The 20442-nt window shown below is 42.7% G+C and overlaps 1 protein-coding gene across 3 annotated transcripts in view; it reads left to right on the top strand.

Annotated features, from left to right (window-relative positions):
• Positions 1 to 20442, top strand: part of LOC125905732 (transcription initiation factor TFIID subunit 4-like) — a 97070-nt gene that overhangs the window by 11249 nt on the left and 65379 nt on the right. Inside the window, exons 3-9 of one of the 3 annotated variants that reach the window (XM_049603920.1) lie at positions 2619 to 2771; positions 4177 to 4329; positions 5100 to 5222; positions 6961 to 7050; positions 8090 to 8299; positions 13491 to 13566; positions 14711 to 14825. In XM_049603920.1, the coding sequence (XP_049459877.1) occupies positions 2619 to 2771; positions 4177 to 4329; positions 5100 to 5222; positions 6961 to 7050; positions 8090 to 8299; positions 13491 to 13566; positions 14711 to 14825 (920 nt within the window). The remainder of the gene's footprint in view (positions 1 to 2618; positions 2772 to 4176; positions 4330 to 5099; positions 5223 to 6960; positions 7051 to 8089; positions 8300 to 13490; positions 13567 to 14710; positions 14826 to 20442) is intronic. The other 2 variants (XM_049603935.1, XM_049603928.1) reach the window with 2 other exon arrangements.

Raw genomic sequence — 20442 nt, 5'->3', positions numbered from 1 at the left:
TTCTTCATTATGCTCTAAGCTTATTCCACATATTTGCAACCAACTTTTAATACATATGTCATGATTGAGAATATTGTTCCAGTGTTCCACTTGGAAATTTAGCGTGTCTGTTCCACACACTGTATATACTGTACTTTGCATATCCTCTATGTGTCTGATTTAATCTGATGTTTCGACCTGATAGTTCACATTTTGGTACTCAATTTGAATGAGATGGCATTTCTCCAAAAGAAATGTTACACCAAGAACAATCTGGGAATCCATAGGCTAGCAGTCTGGCTATGATTTAGCCCCTGGGGGCAACAGCCAGTGTTTCGAGGATCCGGTGTAGCCAACGAATATCTGGGCCAAGACTATCGCTTCCGTACACTGGTCATTGTTTACAGTTCATTTAACAACTTAAGAGAGTTTAATTTAACATTTTGGATCACCTCTATACAGAGATATGGGTATATGAATGCAGACAAATAAAAAAAAAACAGCTAATACAAAGACAAACTGTCGTCAGACAGTAGCTGATGGGTTCCAAGAATGCATTTCAGCTGATGCATACCACCTCTTTTCTCTTCACACAGACTGTTTGCAACTGTAGGCAACAAAAGCCTGCTCACATGTGATTGGTCAGTACTACTACAAACAGAAACCAGAGTGCTGACGTATTGAAATCTTGTCCTGTTGCGTACATATTCTGCATTCATATGTGGGTATCTGTTTATAGAGATTTCACCTAGTGTTAATACTTGACATCTTGCTTATTTTGTGCATTAATTGACAATGAAATGAAACACACCAACCCAAGAAGTATTTGTGCAACCTATTGTCCAATTACTTTTGGTCCTCTGTAACTGGGGGAATGTGTATAAAAAGAACTGTGTGTACATATCCTCAAATTAAAGCTTAATGTCAACACTTAAACCTCCCAGTTAATGTTTCAAATCCATTGTGCTAGAGCCACACAAGTGCCATCACAAAAATACAAAAAAGAATCTGTTCAAATATTTAAAAGCAACACACATGTGCACGGGAATATAGGCAATCTAATTTTGTCATATATGTCGTGCTTCATCATTTGTAAGCAAGGTTTTATCTCTCTGCCATGTCTTCCATGTGGTGTGTGACTGTTCATGAGGCAGTGTCATCAAAACAGATTGCTAGACTTGTATGCCACTGTGTACTGTAGTAATTAGTCCCTAATCATGGGGGAGTTCAGATTCAAACATATTTATTTCTTTACTCCTTCATCAGGTAATAATGTTCACTCATTTCTGTACTTTTATCATTCATTTGGTGACCAGTAGTAAAGGAGATTCCCCTGCAAAAAAAGCACTTGAGTGTGAAAGTGTTTATCATTTTGGTTATAATGTCTAAAATTTTGCTGCAATGTTTGGAGTTAATACTGTTGATTTACTGTAACTGATGGGCCATATCTTCATACTCCTCTATTGCTGTAACATTCAAGTCAGGTCTCTCATCATAGACAGCATCAGGAATAATAGATACACAGGCATGTTTCTCGCAGGAATTGGGTCTTTGTAGATGGCGTCTTATGCTAATTTCTTCAATAGTTGCATTAGTCATACCAATTAGCATGGTGTCTGCAGGTTTCATTAAAACAAATGCCAGTTAGATAAGCTAATTTCTCACTGGACAAATAATGGTTTCCGAGAAACCCCAGCCTCTACAAAATAATCATCTCATGTCTGTATTAAATAGTAAAAGCTTTCAAATGCTGAGACCTTGAATAACTTAAAACATGGGCAATGAAATTAAGACAACGTGGGGCTTTGTCATTACCTACACAGTACTCATGATTTTTTTTGCCAAAGGCCTCAGGAGTCAGTGAATTAACATTTCTGACAGTTGTGACATTAGAGATTAAAAAATCATGCCTTAATGCTAAATTATGCTAAAATCACGCTTTGAAAATGGCAGTTTATCTGTTGAGTATTATGCTGGGTTAGCAGCAGTATTTAGCCAAAAAAGAAGTGTGTGGAGAGCCAATCAGGCATCTGCTGCTGTTTCCTCTGCCAGACAAACCACCAAATTTCTTGTAGACTAGAACCTGCTGGTCCGATTTACACTTACCATCGGGACAGCAAATGACATTCTCCTCTACATTAGGTTCTGTATAGGTAAATGTCATCGGTATTGTGGGTTCTGTGGACACACGTGTTCCTCCCTGCCCGCCATGAGACCCCAGTAGTGTGACACCCTGACCCACTGCAATCAATCGCACATGCTCTTCTCTGTTTCAGTCTTCAACACCACCAACATGCTGCCACCTTCTTTATTCCTTCCTGCTGTCATGACCTTTCCTCATCTGTCTGCAAGGCACGCCACTGCTCTTTTCTTCTTCTTCTGTCCTGCTTTTTTTTTTCATGCTGTCCCAGTCTTTTCTCTGCCCTCCATTCACCTCCTCCTCACTCTTTCTTTCGCCTCTGAAACTGACACATGCTCACCTTTGCTGTTTTTCTTTCTTTGTATCTTTTGAGGTGCCTTGTATTCATTTATCTCCCCCGTTTCCTCTTCCTCACCCACTTTCTTTGATATCTGAATGCTCTCTGTTTCCCCCGTTCTTCTCTCTGGCTCTTTGTCTCACTCTCTTTCTTTCCCTGCAGTCTCCTGTGACCTCTCAGACCACCAGGCAGTGTCCTTTGACCCCGGCCAAGATGGTACCGTCTCCCTCTCCCACTCCTTCCAGCCCTGCCCTCCAGACCTCCTCCTCTTCCTCTTCTTCCTCCTCCTCCTCCTCCTGTCCTGCACTCCGCCCAGTGAGATAACCCTCCTTTACTCGCCTGTTTTTCAGTCTTCTGCTTTATGTTTTCTTCCTTTAGCATCCTTGATGAATGATGCCAAGAAATAGCATCCCAGCTAAGTGTTGGTTTAGAGGTTACATAGTAGGTGGAGAACCAGGGTGGGGCTAAAATGAACAAGACCTTTTTTCTGGAGTTTGTGAATGTCACTGCTTAAAAGACGCAATCATAATTCATTACTGTTGAGGTTTTGAAATATCCTTCAAAGTTACTTCGGAATGTGATCATTGAGTTTTTAGAGATACAATGATGTAAACATAATCGTGTTAGCAAGTTATTTGTTTGCAGAGAAAAATGGAAATAATAACTGATTTCCACCAACTGCAACAAGTATTGCTGCGGGGTATTGCTGCTGCCCTGGCTACTCATCATAACATGATGTGCTGCACACTGGCACTGGTGGAGATAATATTTTAAGTTGAACTCTTCCATTCCTAAGGAGCTGAGGCTCTGGGGGATCTGATCAGACCCAGTGTTTCCTATCCAAATATTGAGTATCCATATTGCATCTAGGCCCAGCTGAGATGCAGTGCAGATTTAATTTCCCATATTTGAATTAATCTGAGGAGAAGCTGTGATCTTTGACCGAAAACATGTAGTATACTGTACATTTGTGCTCAGAGTACATTGCTGTGGCTGTTTGGTACGTTGTGTAGGCTTCAGGATTAAATACGCTTCCCTCTTTGTTTGGGAGATTTCTCATTAAACAAGCACTAACCAGGCAGCTCTTCAGTGCAGATAGAAATCTATTTTAGCTCACACTACACAAAGCTACATCACGTACGTGTGGCCTTGCCCCCATCCATATGTGGCTTGAGTGATGAGACCCTAATGTGTCCTGTATGCATTTTGGGTGCATTCACACCTGTATTTAGAACTGTCCACTTCCAATTGCATCACATGAGATGTATTTTATTGCCAAGTGTGAACAGGCCCTGAGAGATACCAAAGAGGTGATGAGGGCTTTAGAGTGAGAGACTGCTGATGGCACCTCATCTGTTGAGCAAAATCTGTGTTTAGGATGTGAGATATTTTCTATTCATTTATCCCTTCACATAATATTATGAAGAAGTAGACAATAGGTGGCTAATGTTTGGAATTGCCAGTTACAAATCTTGATAGAAAACTTCCCAGATCAGGTAGGTGACTATTAAGAAAATCTCAGATGGCCTCCTGTCTTTCTCAGCCTCTAGCTTGTCACCACCTCCCCTTCCTCCTCCTTGTCTGTTAAGCGATGTCCACCGAAGTCAGGACACCAGATGTGACAGGAGCGCTGTGGCGCCTGCCTCCTGTTCTCTGTGGCCTTGCTGCAAGCGAGGCGTCACGTCCTGTTTATCTCTCTGTCTCTTTCTTGCTCTTCCAGAAGGGCCCCGTGGCGCCGGCCGTGGCTGTGACGGCTCCGCAGCAGACCCCCGTGGTTATGGCCCCCCAGGCCCCGGCTCAGGCTGCCTCCCAGCCAGTGCAGCCTCCGCAGACGGGCATCACCGCGAACCCCGGAGGTCCTGTCGTGTCCCAGGTCCGTTCTCTCTCTGCTGCCCTGCCACCCCCCACCACCCACACTCCACCCTCAAGGGTGCAGGCACTGTCACAGCTGCCAGCAGGCTGGCTGTGTCACAAGCTCAGCCCCAGACCCACAGCCTCACACAGCTGGCCGTACACCAAGAGTCTCACACATGCCCACACACGTTCGCACTCGTATATTCACACAAGTCTATACCAACCTAAGGACATACAGAAGCAGACATAAAGGCACATAAATGCCCGTACACATCCAGGAACACATAGACGTACAGATACAGCCATAGATGCAGGCTCACATGCACATAATTAACACAGAGATACAGAATCATGTGCACAGACTCTTCATATATTCAGGCTACAGTTTGTAGCCACTGGCATTTTAAGTGGACAGGTGCCATGTCTCATTTGGCTACAAAGATGACTGGCCAGCGAGCAATATGCTCTGATTTGTGACTGATGCTTGTCAGCCTCTTTATCACTCCAAGTAATTTCATTCTGTAGTATCTCTGTTAAGTATTAATAAAATACATGCAGCTCAAAAACAAGAGCTCTCCCTCTCTACTCAGGATTTAACCCAGCGCCTTTTTTTTTTTAACATCAAATACTGATTCGAAATTGGCACTTATCCTAGACTAATAACAAAGGAAGATTATTTCTGTGGAATAAGATCTTTGATCCTAAAGTCTCCGAGACAGTGAGCAATTTGTAGCTCGTGCTGCCAGTTGTTGGGTTTTTTTCTGATAATTGTTTTCTTGTCTTCCACAGGAAATGCAAGAGAATGTCAAAAAGTGTAAGAATTTCCTGGCCACGCTCATCAAGCTGGCGTCTCACAACTCTCCGTCCCCTGAGACTTCCAAGAACGTCAAGGCTCTGGTTCAGGACCTGTTGGTGAGCTCCAGAAACAGATAACCAAACACTGGGCTTCATTCGCCAATTTCTCCTTAAGTTTTTTCTTAAATTTGTTCTTGAGAAATATCTTAAGAAAGTCTATGTCAGATCATCACTCATAAACCGCAGATTTGTGTGCACCTGTGTTCTTATAATAATGAATCCCCGTGTCCTTGCAAATTGAGAGCTGCTACCAGTTGATCGTAATTAGCATAGGTAAACACCCCATCAATCCCCATAAAAGGGCATGAGACTGCAGGGCTGTGTACACACACAGAAATTGAAAAGATAAGTCAAGAGAATTAGGTCAAGAATGCCCAAACTGAAGTCTAGAGAGGGTGGAGCACCGGACTCCAAACGAAAAAAAAAAATCATCATTATCTCTGAAGTGGAGATACTTCTGCAGGAAGGGGTTGCCAAACGAATTATATTTAGTAGTGTCAGTAGTCAGCCAAAGCCAAAACATCTCAATCTCGTCCTGGTGGCTGGCTGCATTATAGGTCATAAACCTCCACTCCATGTTAGCAGATGGGACACAGGCCAAACTCGAAAATCAAAGTACAAGTTAGGTAAATTTTTCCCAAAGATGGTTTCTGTCATTTTAAATAGTTATTTTCATGCTATGTTTAATTGGTCATTTTTTTGATAAGTTTGTTATTAATTAGTTATTTGATGATATAAAAAGGTGGGTTGATGTCAGTTGGTTTGCTCGCGATCAGCGGTGTTGCTTATGATTGGTCAGACAGCGTGAACTTGATACTGTAGAGATCCCAGACTTTGGCTCCGGATTTCGTCACCAGTGCAAGATGGAAGCTGCCTCATTAGGGATATTTTGGCTTCATTTCTGTACAGTGGGGTTAAGTGGAGTCATGTCGTCCATCTTTACATACAGTAATTAGGACAGGCTTTCCCCTTGTCACTCTGTGCAAGTAGATCTGCGTGATCCTGGTGGATGCGTCCACTCTTCAGGGCACTATCTCCAACATGTTGCAGCAGCAGTAAATATGCCATTGTGTGAGTAGACCTACGGGGCAGAAATAGGCCTGTAATGGCATGACCAGTTATTAATTATTGTATGACATGGTGAAAATAATTATTAAACAAAATTATGAATTATAATACTAGCATAGTAATTCACATCCTATAATGTTACACAGCTTTAGAACTGCGAAAAAAAACAATAACCAATTGTTTTGCACAAATGTAGATTATGTTGTTACCGAAGAACAAATCTCAAATAAGAAAACATTGGTTAATGTCAGAATCTCTGGGTTTAAGAGGGAAATTTCTTCTTAAGAACAGTTGGTTAATGAAATGTTCTTATGGGCATCATAGAAGTATTGTGCTTTTGTAGTTAAGAAAAGTTTTGGATCCTGTCAGCTCATGTTCATTCACATTTTGCAGCATTTTTCAGCAAAGAAGAAGAGTATTTTAAGAGTCAACCTTTAAGGTCTTGACTTAAGTTAAAGTTGACTCTTGAATGTATTGTTGCATTGAAAATGTTAAACCTGTAGATGGCAGCAAGAAACCCTCCTTGCTCTGTCAGGAAATTTTATCTTACACACAATTACACATTCATGAGCTGCACCCTGAGGTGACAGGATGGGAGTTGAGTAGCTGATCATCAGCCCTGGTGATGGGATGTCATCTTGTTGTGTCACCATGGTGTGCTCAACTTACTGTTCTGTACTGGGTTCTCTTGTAAACTGGTGTTTGTACTTTACCCTTCATCTGACAGGATGCCAAGATTGAACCGGAGGAGTTCACCAGCCGGCTGCAGACTGAGCTCAAGTCGTCTCCGCAGCCTTACCTGGTGCCCTTTCTCAAGGTGCGGTTCTTGCTTGTAAACCTTTATTAAACCTTCTCTGTAAGTTTGCTCCATCAACTTTTAAAACTGCCTTCGTTACTGACTGTGGCAACAGTCAACAAACTTTCCCTGCAGCTGGTTCTCTGAAATGGTGGCTTTAAATGCCCTTTCACTACACTTCTCCAACCCTTATTTCAAAATTTTTCCTAAAACCGGTCTTCTAAATTGTTCTTTTAAACTGGCTGCTTAATAATCAGTGTGAATATTGCCACATACACCTGCCTCATAAGGTAATCCTCTTCACTAGGGTCTACACTGACAGAAGACTGGGCCCCTTTGCTCTAAATTGACCCCTAAAATAAAATTGTTTCCTGAACTGCTCCCTTACCTGCCCCTTAAATCCCCTAGCGTGTCTCCTTAAGCTGGTGCTCTCATGTATTTTCCTAAACTGACCCCCTAAAGTAGTCCTTTCCCTGGCACCAAGGCCAGTGATGGCCAGGCTTGACAGTAGAATGATACACACACACATACACACACATACACACACACACACCCCCCTCTGGCCTGACTTCTGACTGTGTGTGACAGTGGCCCCCGCAGCCGCCCCTGCCAGTAGCCAGCAGGTTTCTCCAGCCAACCATGATGAGCGTCACATCAAGGCGGCCGACCGCCCAACCCGGCCATAAACACATGTTGTCATGCAATGTTAGGTCGCTTGCGTCAAAAAATCTGCCTGAAATAGTCTGAATGGAGCAACATCAGCTCCTCAGGTCGACTTTGACAGTGGGAAATGGCTAATGGCTATGTTTCATGTACGGCTATACATTTTCATCAAATTCAGCAGTTTGACTGTAGAAGTAAATGTTCTTTACAACATATATACAGGTATTGTCACATCTCAGCAGGGTGTTTCTTTAGCTGCCATGTGTTGGATAACATTATGCTAAATTAGCCGGTGACCACGGCACTGTTTGTTTGTGCAGCTGTGTGTGGTATTTTCTCATGCATGTCCGTTTTGCTCTCTGACTACAAACTCTGGCCTCTCTCTGCCCGTCAACAGAAGAGCCTCCCGGCCCTGAGGCTGTCTTTGCTGAATAGTCAGCAGTCCCTGACCCAGCCTCCGCAGCAGGGAGTCAAACCAGCACCCGGCGGCCCCCCTCCTGCCATCGTGGCCGGGCCAGCTGTCCGCATACGCCACCCTAACAGCGTCAGCATCACTACGGGTGCCAGCGCGCTGCCCGCTGGGACACTCGGACATGCAGCTGGCATGGTACGTATGGAGCAGAGCAGATGGAACAGACTCCAGTGCAGACACATTGTTTACCTTTACAATTTATATTGAAATTGAACTGAGGTCCAGTGTCACTTTCAACGATGGTGATATATGATATATCTGTATGCATACGGTCAATATCTATACTTATGTAAGGTGTGTGAGGATGGGGAGGTTAAGAGCTACAGAGGTCAGGTAATAAATGTGACAAATATTCACCCACAATATTTCTACATTTAATATACAAGTGCTAATATGTGATGGATGCAGACCTGCGGGAGTTGATGGGTCTTATACAAGGCTGAATTATCAGGCTAGAGAGTGTCACAGTGTCATGGCTGAGAGTCACACAGCCACCAGTGACTTCGAGTCACACCCAGCTCACAGACTCACTGAGGAGTCACACTGAGCAGAAAAAAGGAGAGGTTTTATGTGAGTAGCACGTGGGCTTAGGACAAGATATGCAAAGTGATCTAAACAAGATCAAGTACAATCTAGACAGATCGTAATGCGGACACAGGAAAAACTTTCAAACTCAACGCAGAAACATTTTCTTGGACACATATTGTAAACCTGTAAACTATACACACTGTGGAGATGCTCAGTATGACCAAACTGTACCACTGGCTGCTGATCAGAGCAGATGGTGTTCAACCAGGCACCTTGATGATTATTGTTTATTATTATTTTGCCAAGAATTTTACAGCCCATTAGAAGTGTATGGAAGGTGATATATATAAATACAGTAATGTTCATTTATTTGTTATAGGCCAGTAACATTTCTGACTTGCCATTAGTATGATGAAATTATAATACACTAGTTATGATCACCAATTTTTATCATTTACGTTAACTGTTATTTTGAAAACAGTGCTTCAATTATTGAGCTTTTCTAATTCGATAAATTATATTTAATAGTCACATAAAAGTTTCACACATTAGGCCTTTAAGTACACTTTATTAGGATGCTTTCTTAAACAGGTTCAAACCACTATCCTGTGGTTGGAAAAACACACTCTGCTTTGGAAGCTTTCATTTCAATGACCCAGGCCTGGATCTGAGTACACATGACTGCACAATCCAGTTCATTTAATTTGTGTGAACACTGTGCACCATGGTTCATCGGCCTGTGACAAGGTCCATTTGGAAAGGTGGTCTTGAGTACGGTTCATGTGTACTCAGGTATGGTTCGCATCACATGTGAAAAACAGCTGTACCAAAACATGGAAGTGGAATGCTGTTAAACTTGGATATGAGCACAGCACACATCGATCTCATCCTCTGTACTGCTGATAAAGGAGGAGGACAGGCAAGAGGGTTGTTTTTGGCATTGTCTCCAAAATATAAACCATAGCAGGCATAATGAGAAGGTCGACTCCTTTACATGGGCTTGGGATCTTGCAATCATCACTCTTGTCTCATGACAACATAAACAAATGTCACATAGATGATGACACAAGTGTACGTGTGGGTCAATCGTAATCAAGCACGATACCAATCAATTGTATCTAATATGACAACAGCCTTAAAGTTGGAGTCAGCAGTTCTGGAGAAAGTTTCTTGATGTTAGAACTCAACACCCAAACAAATACACCTGCCTGTCAGCCTCCCTCTTGCTCCCACTGCCTTTCTCTTTATATATTCATGGCAATTCCTCTGTCCTGTGCACTAACACGAACGCCCGCTGTTGCTGATTGGCTGGAATTGTGTTGTGTAGCTTGGTCCGAGCCACCTCGTTTCCCATCTACAGAGCCAGGGCTGTGTGTAAACACCAGATTTTTTTTCCCAGCACACACACAGAAGAGACAGCGAGCAGATCGTGAGAAGATATTCGATGACTTTGACAAAAAATGGCTAACTGCACCTTTAATACCCTGCTGCATTCAGTGGCATGTCATCTGTCCTGCATATTATTGATATGCAGTATTGTATAGTGACTCTTACTGTAGTTACTTTATTTAATTGATTGATTGATTGATTTGTTTATTTTGTAATCGTTTTTGCTTCACTGTGTTTATATTACTCAGCAGATTGTCACTGAAAATGAAACGCAAGTCAGAAGGAGAAAATTATAGTGACGACACCTTTCGACCAAGGATGATATGATACTCTATCTAGTTCAAGATGTTTTTGGCCAGCCTTTCCTCTGGCAACTGGACAAGTAGTACCCAAGGTTGTGAGCAGTTCATCCAGGGATAGTGTGGGGATACAGCTGAAGTAAGGCCAGCTAACCTGCAGGGTCCTGCACTGGACACCAACAGCCTCATTCAACTCACAGCAGTATCAAGTTACCATGGGTGTGTGGGTTTACTGTAAATGTGTGTGTGCACACGCACAGTAAAAACGATGTGTTCACACAGAGGAGAGGCAGTCTACGGATGGGTCAAGCGAGGTCAGACTCAAGAGTGGTCTCGTCCAGGCAGAAGGGTGGGCAAGCTAGAGGGTTCTCTCTTTCTTTTATTACATTTTTTCTCTATCTTTCTCTCACTTTTCCTCCTCCTTCCTTCTTTCCAGCTCATCTCACCATTTTCCTCACTAGTTTTTTTTCCCTCTCACTTGCTTTCTCTCTTCTCCTCTTTCCCATCCTCTGCTCCCTCTCCATCTCTTTCCAACAGTTTCTCTCACTGTATCTACCCCCGCATCGCTCTCTCATCTCACTCCCTCCCTCCCTCTACCCGTTAACCGTTGAAGGGTGAAGCGAGGTAACTAGGTCAGCCCCGGGTCAATTTTAAAGCAATGTGGCGGCCGCAGTCTATGTCCAGAACACGCCTCTGGTCTCTCTCCATCTCTCCCGTTCTCTCTCACGCACACACACATGCATAAAACACCAACATAAGCTATCACACAAAACATTAGTAAATGATCGCCCCTGGCACATCAACAGTCTGAAACTAGACAGCTAGTTGAATTAGGCTAAAAAATACTCTGGTACAACAGTAGTACGGGTAACATTTCCTACATGGAAAATTCTGAAATGTAAGTGTAATAAATGACTTGTAAAGTGTAGCAATTGTAACTTAAAGTCTATAGATTTAGTGATATTTTATTTAAGGGTTTTTAATTAATTACACTTACTGCGCAAGGGTATCCAAGTATGCATAGTGATTTTCAAAATGTCATTTTATATAAATATATATATATATATATATATATATATATATACTGTTACTGTAGATAGCATGATGTGGTATAAATTTATTACGACTTGTTTTTATTGTAAGATAAAACAGTGTTTCTTTAACACATTTAGGGAAGAAGATCCAATAAAAAGGTCAAATTTAAATTTATCTAAAAACTTTTTTACAGCACGAGTCAAATAAACTTGATGGACCTTAAACCACCTCAGGGCAAATGATTTATTTGGTGAATGGACTTGATAAAACTGTGAAGAATGAATAGAGAGTTGCAACTAGGCCACATCTCTACATAGCAGTTTATTCTTCACTGCAACAATGTGTATTGATGTACAAATGTATAGCCTTAGTACACGTTGAGTTATATATAAAGACGCAACAGTCATATTTTCGACCCTGTTCCTCAAGTAACATAACTACCACAACTCTTGGGAAGCCAACAAAGCAACCTCACAGGCTACGATACATGTATGCAGTCATAGATAAGCTGCAGTGTATGCGCTGTTTGTGTGCTAGCATGATTGTTTGTGTTGCAAGTTGCATGAGTCCAATGTGTATGGTCTAAGCACACATGCAATTTGAAATATTAGTGGAAATACTTTAAACTAACGCCAATGCAGAGACAACTGGCAGACACATCCTGTCTTTAATTCCATTTTTCTGGATTGAATTTAATGGGACATCTGCGTGATTACTGTACAACCAAACCCGTGCTTTACATGTGTTTTACATATTGTACCACAACGCATATATGTTTACATACTTTTTATTCTTCTATTTTCTATTTTTCTCATAATTTCTCTATGATTTTATATCTAAAAGCAGCTGTAACTCAACCCATTTTGCCTCCAGGGATTAATAAAGTATCTATGATTGAGATTTACGCAGAATGAACGTGCTCTTACAGCTAATAAAAGTAGAGTTTTATTGAAGAAGGATTGGGCTTTTTTAGGAATGGTAGCACTAACAAAACCACTAGTATGTGAGAAATGCTAGCAGTCATTTAAAATACACTGTATATCATTTTACTAATTATGATAACATGTAACATTTAATATCAAATTTTATATTTACTTTGTTTAAAGGTAGACATAAATCATTTAAAAATGAAACATGAGCACTGAGCAGTGAGTTCAGTTTCAGTGTCTTCCCTATTAACCTCTGATTCCCAAACTTTCTACCTGACTTTTTTTTTCTTCCCCTCTTAACTGTGTCGCCGGCTGGCCAGAGGTGTTAGCTATCTGTGCCTGTGCTGAATGTATTTTTCCCCCCTCCCCCCCTTCCCTCCCACACTCACAGGCCCCTGCAGTGGATCTCTGGGAAAAATGGCCTCTGTCTTTTTTCACTAGCTTGAACAGTAATATAGCATGTGTCAGGGAATGGAAAACAAGGCTAAAAAATATGCAGCAAGAAGCAAACTGGTAGGAATGGATGGCTGAGCCCGAGGCTGGGCCTGTGGCTGCTACCAAGGAAGGAAGTGACTCTAATAGCCCAGCACACACACCCCACCCCCTGCTCCTTCTTCTTCTACCACCACTACTTCTCCTTCTTCTAAACTACTTTTTCACTGCGGTCTTGACTTCTTATTGCCTTTGTCTTATCTGGAAATGCCAGCAAATGTAGGTCATGTACAGTGACAGAAATCCATCCTCCTTAAGCATTTACATTGATCTCCACATTCTCAGTATAGTGCGTAGGGGTAGTCATTGTAGAATTCATCGTCTTGTTTTCTATTCTGCATCTATCCTGCGTTACTGCTGCAGATGTTTAATATCCGACAGTAGAATAGTAATCAGTAAACAAAACTCAAGTGGCTCTCTGCCAGTTTGACTGTGGGTCATTTCTTGCAACTAACTAAGTCTGCAAGGGGAGCAAAAGTTGATTTTTCCCCCAAAACATCCTCTTGGGGATGCCGTAAAAGTGCAGAAGCAGTTCAGCAGCATGCCTTTTCATACTTTTTAATATCCCCTCTCCTTTATGAATTGTTTCTTTCTTTGAAATACTACAGTAAAGTATATAATCTCTGTTTGTTTTTGGTTTCTTTGCTTCCTCAGGGTATCAAGGCAGCAGGCACTGTCAGTGGCCAGGTCCGGATGCCCGTGGTGATCACACAGTCTGTCAGAGCGCAAGGTACGAACATCTGCAGACCTTCTCCCACCACTTTTAAATGAGTATTCTGAATTCAATCACATGTACAATATCTGCCATTTTTATTTCAATCTTTATGTCTCTCTCAAAAAAGGATATCTTAAAATTGGGCAAGACTAAAATTTAGTCAAGGGCAACAAAGACTCAATGAATTTTTGTTTTTGTTGGTTTGAGTTTCAGTTTGCCATCTTTTAAGAAGTCCTCCTCTCAGACACACACTTTTCTTCCGTTTCTGGCCTGCAGTTTTTACTTCTCCCAGTAAGGCTGCGTGCTCGTCCGGGTATTTCAAGATTTTCAAACTCAACTTGACCTTCTGGTTAAATAAAGAGCCAGCGAAACAGGTTAAACAAAGATAGCCATTAGTGAAACCCTAAATGTTCTCTCAGTAGGCTGTAAGATGTGTAAACAGGCAGGAGCCACAGAGAGAACAGGTGTTTTTTTTCCTGTCTGGTTATAAAGCCTTCTCAAACATTTGCGCTGCTTACTCACACTGATTCACAAACACTCTTCCCACAGAAGCCCACAAATATCGCCCCAACACCAACCGGGCGTAACGCTCCCCTAAGAGAGCTGTGTGCTCTCAGGTGGTGTGTGTAATGTGTGTTCGTGTTTGTACCTGTTTTTTTGCTCGTGTGTGTGTGTGTGTGTGTGCGCGCGATTGGAGGTGCATACAAATTTGATCTGCCCCCTTCCCCAAGATTGCCTGCAGTGAAAGATCTGTAGGTTGTTTTATGCCCATAAATTGGAATGCGGGGATAGTTCTAAAAATACTTTTCTGTGCCTCTTGGCTAGGAACATGCCTGTTAAAATCAAGTTTAAATTCACTCTGGCAGTCCTTGTGCCTCTCTGGAAAACGTGTCTTGGAGCAGGATGCGGTTTAGGAGTGTAAGGAGAGCCGGTGAAGCGCAGTGATATTGACAGAGCGACGCTCTCCGCACCAACCTGGGGAGAGCGACAGTACTGCCTCCCCCCTCCTTTCATCTACCCCTAGGATGGTAGAGACAGTTGAAGGTAGTCGTTAGACAGGAGGATATTTGACACAGATAGAAGGGGACATTTCAATGATGACATTACTCCTTTTCCTGTTTTGTTTAGTGTTTTCTTTTTATCCTCCTTTTCTCAACAGGCACAATGGGGAAGGGAGGCATCATCCAAGCAGGCAAAAGTCCCGTGGGCCTGGCTGTTCAGATCTCTGGGAATCAGAAAAACAAGCTCAACGACCCCGGAGGAGGTTCTTTCAGGTACAACTCTTTTGCTAGGAGACCGACTGCAGACTGCCTGTTGTTCCTGGCTCCCGTCACATGGGGGCAGCATTTCACAAAGATGCCTCCCCATGACTACAGGCTACACTCTCAGCTAAGGCTATGAGTGTTTATCCCAGTTGCCTTCCTGGCCACCTGGCCGCCTGCCTGCCCCGGCTGCCTGGCTGGTTGATCGGTGGTCCTTTTCTCTCTCTCTGCGCCCACCACATAGCAACACACTGCCAGCCAATAGATCACCCCTCGCTATCGCCCTCCTTGTGTCAGTGTCACAACTCATCGGCAGAATTACAAATGAGCTACATCTTAATTTAGAAATAAGGTAATTGTGTCCAGATGGTTGGAATTTCTGGATGCGGTTCTGAAAATACCTCTTGGTTAAGTCAAACATACGGTATTTAGCCTGCAGCTTTGCTCTCTCTCTCTTTCTCTCCCTCTCTGGTCTCGTCTCTGCTTCAGCTGGGCTTTTGTCTCAAAACATAAAAGGTTCATCGCCCACATGCTGGCCTTTGTGGTTCATGTTTTGTGTGAGTCTTTGCGTATTTGTGTTTGTCCGTGTGTGTGCAGCATATAGTGTGTGTGTGTGTATATGTTTGCATGCTTGCCTCTGTTTCTCTCTGTTTGTTTGTGCTTGTGTCCCTGCTTGGGTGCACATGAACATATGTGTATATCCTAAAGATCTGAGAACATTGTTTATGTGTGTGTATCGAATGTGTGTATGCGTGTATTGACAGGAGCAGGGGGGTTTAGGATTGCCCTGGTGTGACCGGGCCGGGGCAAGAAGAGTCTGGGTCACATGGGCCAACGGGTTCATGGTAATGGCTCCCGTCTCCTGAGGGGAAAGGCAGCGCCCGAGGCTCTGATTGATAAACCAATAAATCTTTAGCTGCGTTGGTAATTAAGCTGTCAGGCTCGCTTGTTACTGACGACCTTTTTCCCCCTGCGGTGATCACAGTGGCCCCTCCACACACAAATGTACTGGTTTCAACATAAGCCCAATAACTTACAGCGCCACTGTCACGGAAGATACATGTCACTGACATTTTGTAGCATATTTTCCTTTTGTTCAGGTCAGGTGATAATCTGCCTGCTCTGCATTTATGTTAAATTAGCTACACAATGTTGTTTCCCTAAACAGCATTCTTGCTTCCATCCATGTGTTTGTCTCCACATGCAGGTGGTTTGTTTTTTTGCAACAAAGCACTCTTGCTGAACTTCCTTGACTCACATTTTTAAATAAAGTACAAAATGAGGTCACTATCATTATTTTTAGTTTATACTACAAACAGCGTGCTTTAAACTCTTTAGGTTTCAGCTGGACCTTAGTTGGTTGCTGTCATCTAAAACCTCCCAGACTCATTCACTGTTTATTGTTTGCTGTGGTCTTTCTTACCTGAGGATACAAACGTGTTTGGACAGAGGCTGGTGTTACGAGGCCATCCGTCGGACACCGTTGTGTCTTTACACCAGAAACCTGCAACATGGACATAATGACTTGACCTGTGAACAGAGGTGGCCGTTGTGTTTCCTGTAAATCACAGTGGTTAAAACATAGAAGCTAAATTTGTTTTAGAAGTTGTTCAAAGTTACTTAAGATTTTCTTTGAGTTTGATCAGTTAGTGTACGCAGCGTTCCATTAGCATAATGAGGTCAGCTCAGGTGTGTTTTTTTTTCCTTCATAAAAGTGTATTTGACACACTAAAATGAAGTGGGAGGATGGAACATTAAAAAAAAGTATAAAAGTGAATGCTGAGAAAGAAAAAAAAAATCCACTGGGTAAGGCCGGTGTGGTCAGTCAGCATCCCCCAGCCTCTCACCCATCCAGCCTGCACTGTTTTCAACTGTAGTTGGGGACTGATGTGTGTATGGCTGTCACTCTGAGCCACTGGTCCCAGCGGGCCAGCTGTAGCACAAACACACACATACACACTGCAGGGCTTGTGGGGTTTCCAGTGCAGCTACAGCCTTCTGTGTAAGTGCTTGTGTTGGTGTGTGTGTGTTTGTGTGTGAGTGTGAGTGTGAGTGTGAGTGTGGGTGTGTGTGTGTAGTTTACAGTACAGAGTGAAAGCAGCTGTCTCTGTGCCCCCCTCCTCCCCTCCTCATCTCTCTGTAAACACTCGACATCCGCTGTAATCACAGGCGAGCCAGCCGAGGCCCTCAGCCCTCTGCCAACCTCCGAGCTCAGCCTCAGCCCCTCAAATCCAACCCTGTCCTACACGGTGGACACACATCCGTGCGCATAAACACACAAGCACCCGCACTGGAAAAGACGCACACAGATACACATAATGAACAAAAGTTTTTGTTCACCAGTCACTGATGCCAGCGGATTTAAAAGTCCACCAGCCCTTTTCCATCATTTACCCGTAAAGTGAGTTCATTCTGCTTTTGTGGTTACATCCTTTGTTGCTCTGTAAATTGCTATGTGATGTGCCTATTTTGAAAAAAAAAAAAAAAAAAAAAAAACGCTTTACAAATAAATTTGACTCAATTAGAACTTAAAAGTGACCTCCCAAAAATTGTTGATGCAGAGACTTGGAAACACAGCGGCCACAAGATTAGATTAAGTGCTGTGCCACTATGAAGTTTCTCTAAAAAAAAAAAAAAAAAATCATGGCGAAAATGGTGGAACTCCAAAACACTTTAACAAAAATTAGGAAAGTCTGGAATGCTAATTTGTTTTTATTGACACCCACATCAAACCAAGGTATTTTGGCGTTCACCTTCATCAGAACATCATCTTCATTACACTCAGCTGGGTTGCTTGTGAATAATTGCAGCTTGAATGCGGGTGGTCTGTTGAATTAATAACAGTTACTTGTTAAACATCTAGCCGGGTTTATTGGCCTCTCTTGTGCCACCAGTGCTGTCATACACTGGATCATGGAAACATATCCCATCAGCTGCCCAGTGAAACCCTGGCGGCTCCCAGTCGTCCATGTCTCTCAGTGTGGGCGCAACCAGCCTGCATGGCCTGAGTGTTAGTCACAGGGATCAATCAGGGCCTCCTGCCTGAGCACAGGGACCTTTATCCATAGGGGTGGGGTGGGGCTGGTGTGATGATGGAGGGGGCGCGCAGGAGATGTGGATGCACCCCCCATCAAATCCACACACTCAAACACACAACCTCTAAATGGCAACGCAATCCTCTCACCACCACCTATGGCGTGCCCTCTCTGAAACACAAGCTTGATATGGAAACGACATGCATATGTATTCATGTGACCGCAGGCTCCATGTCCTCGAGCCAACCCAAACCAATAACGGAGAGGCTGCTCTTTAGCTTCTGTGGAAGCTAATTACATCTCTGCTTTATTAGCAGCAGAGGTATAGTCGGGAATATTTTGCATTTCATATCTCATTCCCTCCTTTTAATGTCAGACCTGTCTTTGGCATTCTCATTTGATTTGAACCTGACTGATCCTAAATAGCCAGAATCAGACCATCCAAGAAAAAGACACATAATACACTCAGAATATAACAAGTGTTCTTGGATACCGTTTATGCTTTTTGTACCACCTTAATCACTCTGCCCTGTATTACTGCTGACATTTTCTGAATGCTGCCTAATAGACTGAATGTAGATTTGTGCATCAACACTACTTACTCTTATACTGTAAATTCTGCCTGCTGGAAATTAAGAATGTCTAATTTCATTTTAGACATTGAGCGAAATTGTAGCACAACAGAGAAAGGAAAAAGAAGACTACTTCTATGGCTTTATGTAGTTTATTCCCTATTTCATTGGGGTTATTTGTATATGAACTGATCACTAGAGGCCACAGGACAAAATTATAAATTCACTTTAATGTTGTATTATATGTATACATAAGCATATGATGTGCTCAATTTAAAGCCGATGGCCCACGACTGGTGCCAAGTGTGGCCCGCCGACCATTTTCTAATTTGCATTAAAAAATAAACTGATTCACACTGGGATGTTTTTTTTTTTTTAACTTTGAATGTAAATAAGGTGCCACAGTGCATAGAAAATATAATAATAGAGCTTGTTTAAAGAAGGGCCAGGGAAGGGTCCTCTGGGCCCCCTGACAGAGGTCTTTGCTAAGTATTTTTATATTCATTATTGATATTTGTTTATTAACTGGCCTCTGGTCTCCTGTTATTTTACTAAAGTGGCACCTGGTCAAGGCAAGTTGAGTATCCCTGTGCTAAATAGACTGATACCATATCGCAGTTTGTACAGTATTACCTAAGCCAGTCTGCTGCACTTGTTAACACTCATCATAGTCTTAAGTCTGTCTTTCTCATAAAAAATAAGATATTAAATGTTTGAGCTACGAAGATTTCCATACTTCAGATTGAGGTGAAGAATCTGTTCAACCAGGTTATATCTGACAGAAAATATGAATAGCAACTTAGATATTTAAACATTATTTTATTGGCATTTTTCCTTTTATTGATAGTACAGATAGACAGGAAAGGTGGAAGAGCAAGGAGGGATGATACGCAGCATAGGGCCTCAGGTCGGAATCGAACCCTGGCCGCTACGGAGGCCTGGGGCGCACTCTCTACCAGGTCAGCTGGAGGTCATCCTGCAACTGAGACATTTACATGTGTATCGATAGTATGCAGATCATGTCTAATTGATGTAAATATCATATGCCCCATTTTACCAAGATAATCTAATATAATCTGTGTAACCAACCTCAGATTTCTGGGTGCCTTGCTCATAGATATGTGCAAAAAGAGACAGATTATTGTTTAGCAGATCTATGTTGTAAAGCATTTCCATCTATTAGAATTGTGGATTTGTTCACAGTGTGTTTCATTTGTGTTGCTTAAAATCTGAAATGATAATGTCATCTCCTCGACTAGTACATGTAACCTGACTGCATGTATAGTTTTAAGCTCTTGAGGTAGTAGCATTTCTGTTTTTTTTCCCAGAGTGAACATTGCCTCAGGCATGTTTCTATTTAGGACAGGTCAAGTTATCCATGAAGACGTGATGAAGAAAGGTGCACAGACTGAAGTGCAGCAACAGGGTATAATCCTGTGTATCCATGCTTGTGTTGTTGTGTAGATCCTCCCCATGAAGGCATAATTAGACTGAGTGCTGGAGCAGAGGAGGAAAAGAGGAGAGAAGGTAGAGGTGTGTGAGGTTCAAGGAGATGCTCTAATCGTCTTTGTCAACCTCCCGCTGTGGTGTCAAGTTTCATATCGCCTCTCTGTGGCCGCACCAAGGAGCAGGAGGGCCTCGGTGGGGTGGAGTTGGCTGAAGGCGTGTGCCCACACTCGGGCACCCGAAAGAACTCAGTGCCCCGTGCTGCACACATGCATACACAAAAGCACAGCAACACAAGCTCTGTCGCAACCAACATCAGTGGCATGAACATAAATGACTGTGGAGGTGAGCCAGTGAGTGGCGAGAGGCCACTCTGTGTGTGTTCTGTGGTTCTTTGTTCCCTCCGTCAAAGCCACTCAGAAAATCCGCTGCTCGCTCTGGGCCAGTCCTGTAAGCACAACACGTCACCGCTCAGCTAATTCAGGCCAGAATCACAATCATTACTTGCCAAGTACAATAATTGTAGGGGAATTTGTCTTGGTGACAACTCAGAGCGAAAGTTAAAGCCTTTAAAGG

The sequence above is a fragment of the Epinephelus fuscoguttatus genome, linkage group LG2, assembly GCF_011397635.1.
Source record: "Epinephelus fuscoguttatus linkage group LG2, E.fuscoguttatus.final_Chr_v1".
NCBI classification, from domain to species: Eukaryota; Metazoa; Chordata; class Actinopteri; order Perciformes; family Serranidae; genus Epinephelus; species Epinephelus fuscoguttatus.
The sequence above is the reverse complement of the archived record's forward strand: the minus strand, read 5'-3'. Positions and strand labels throughout refer to the sequence as shown.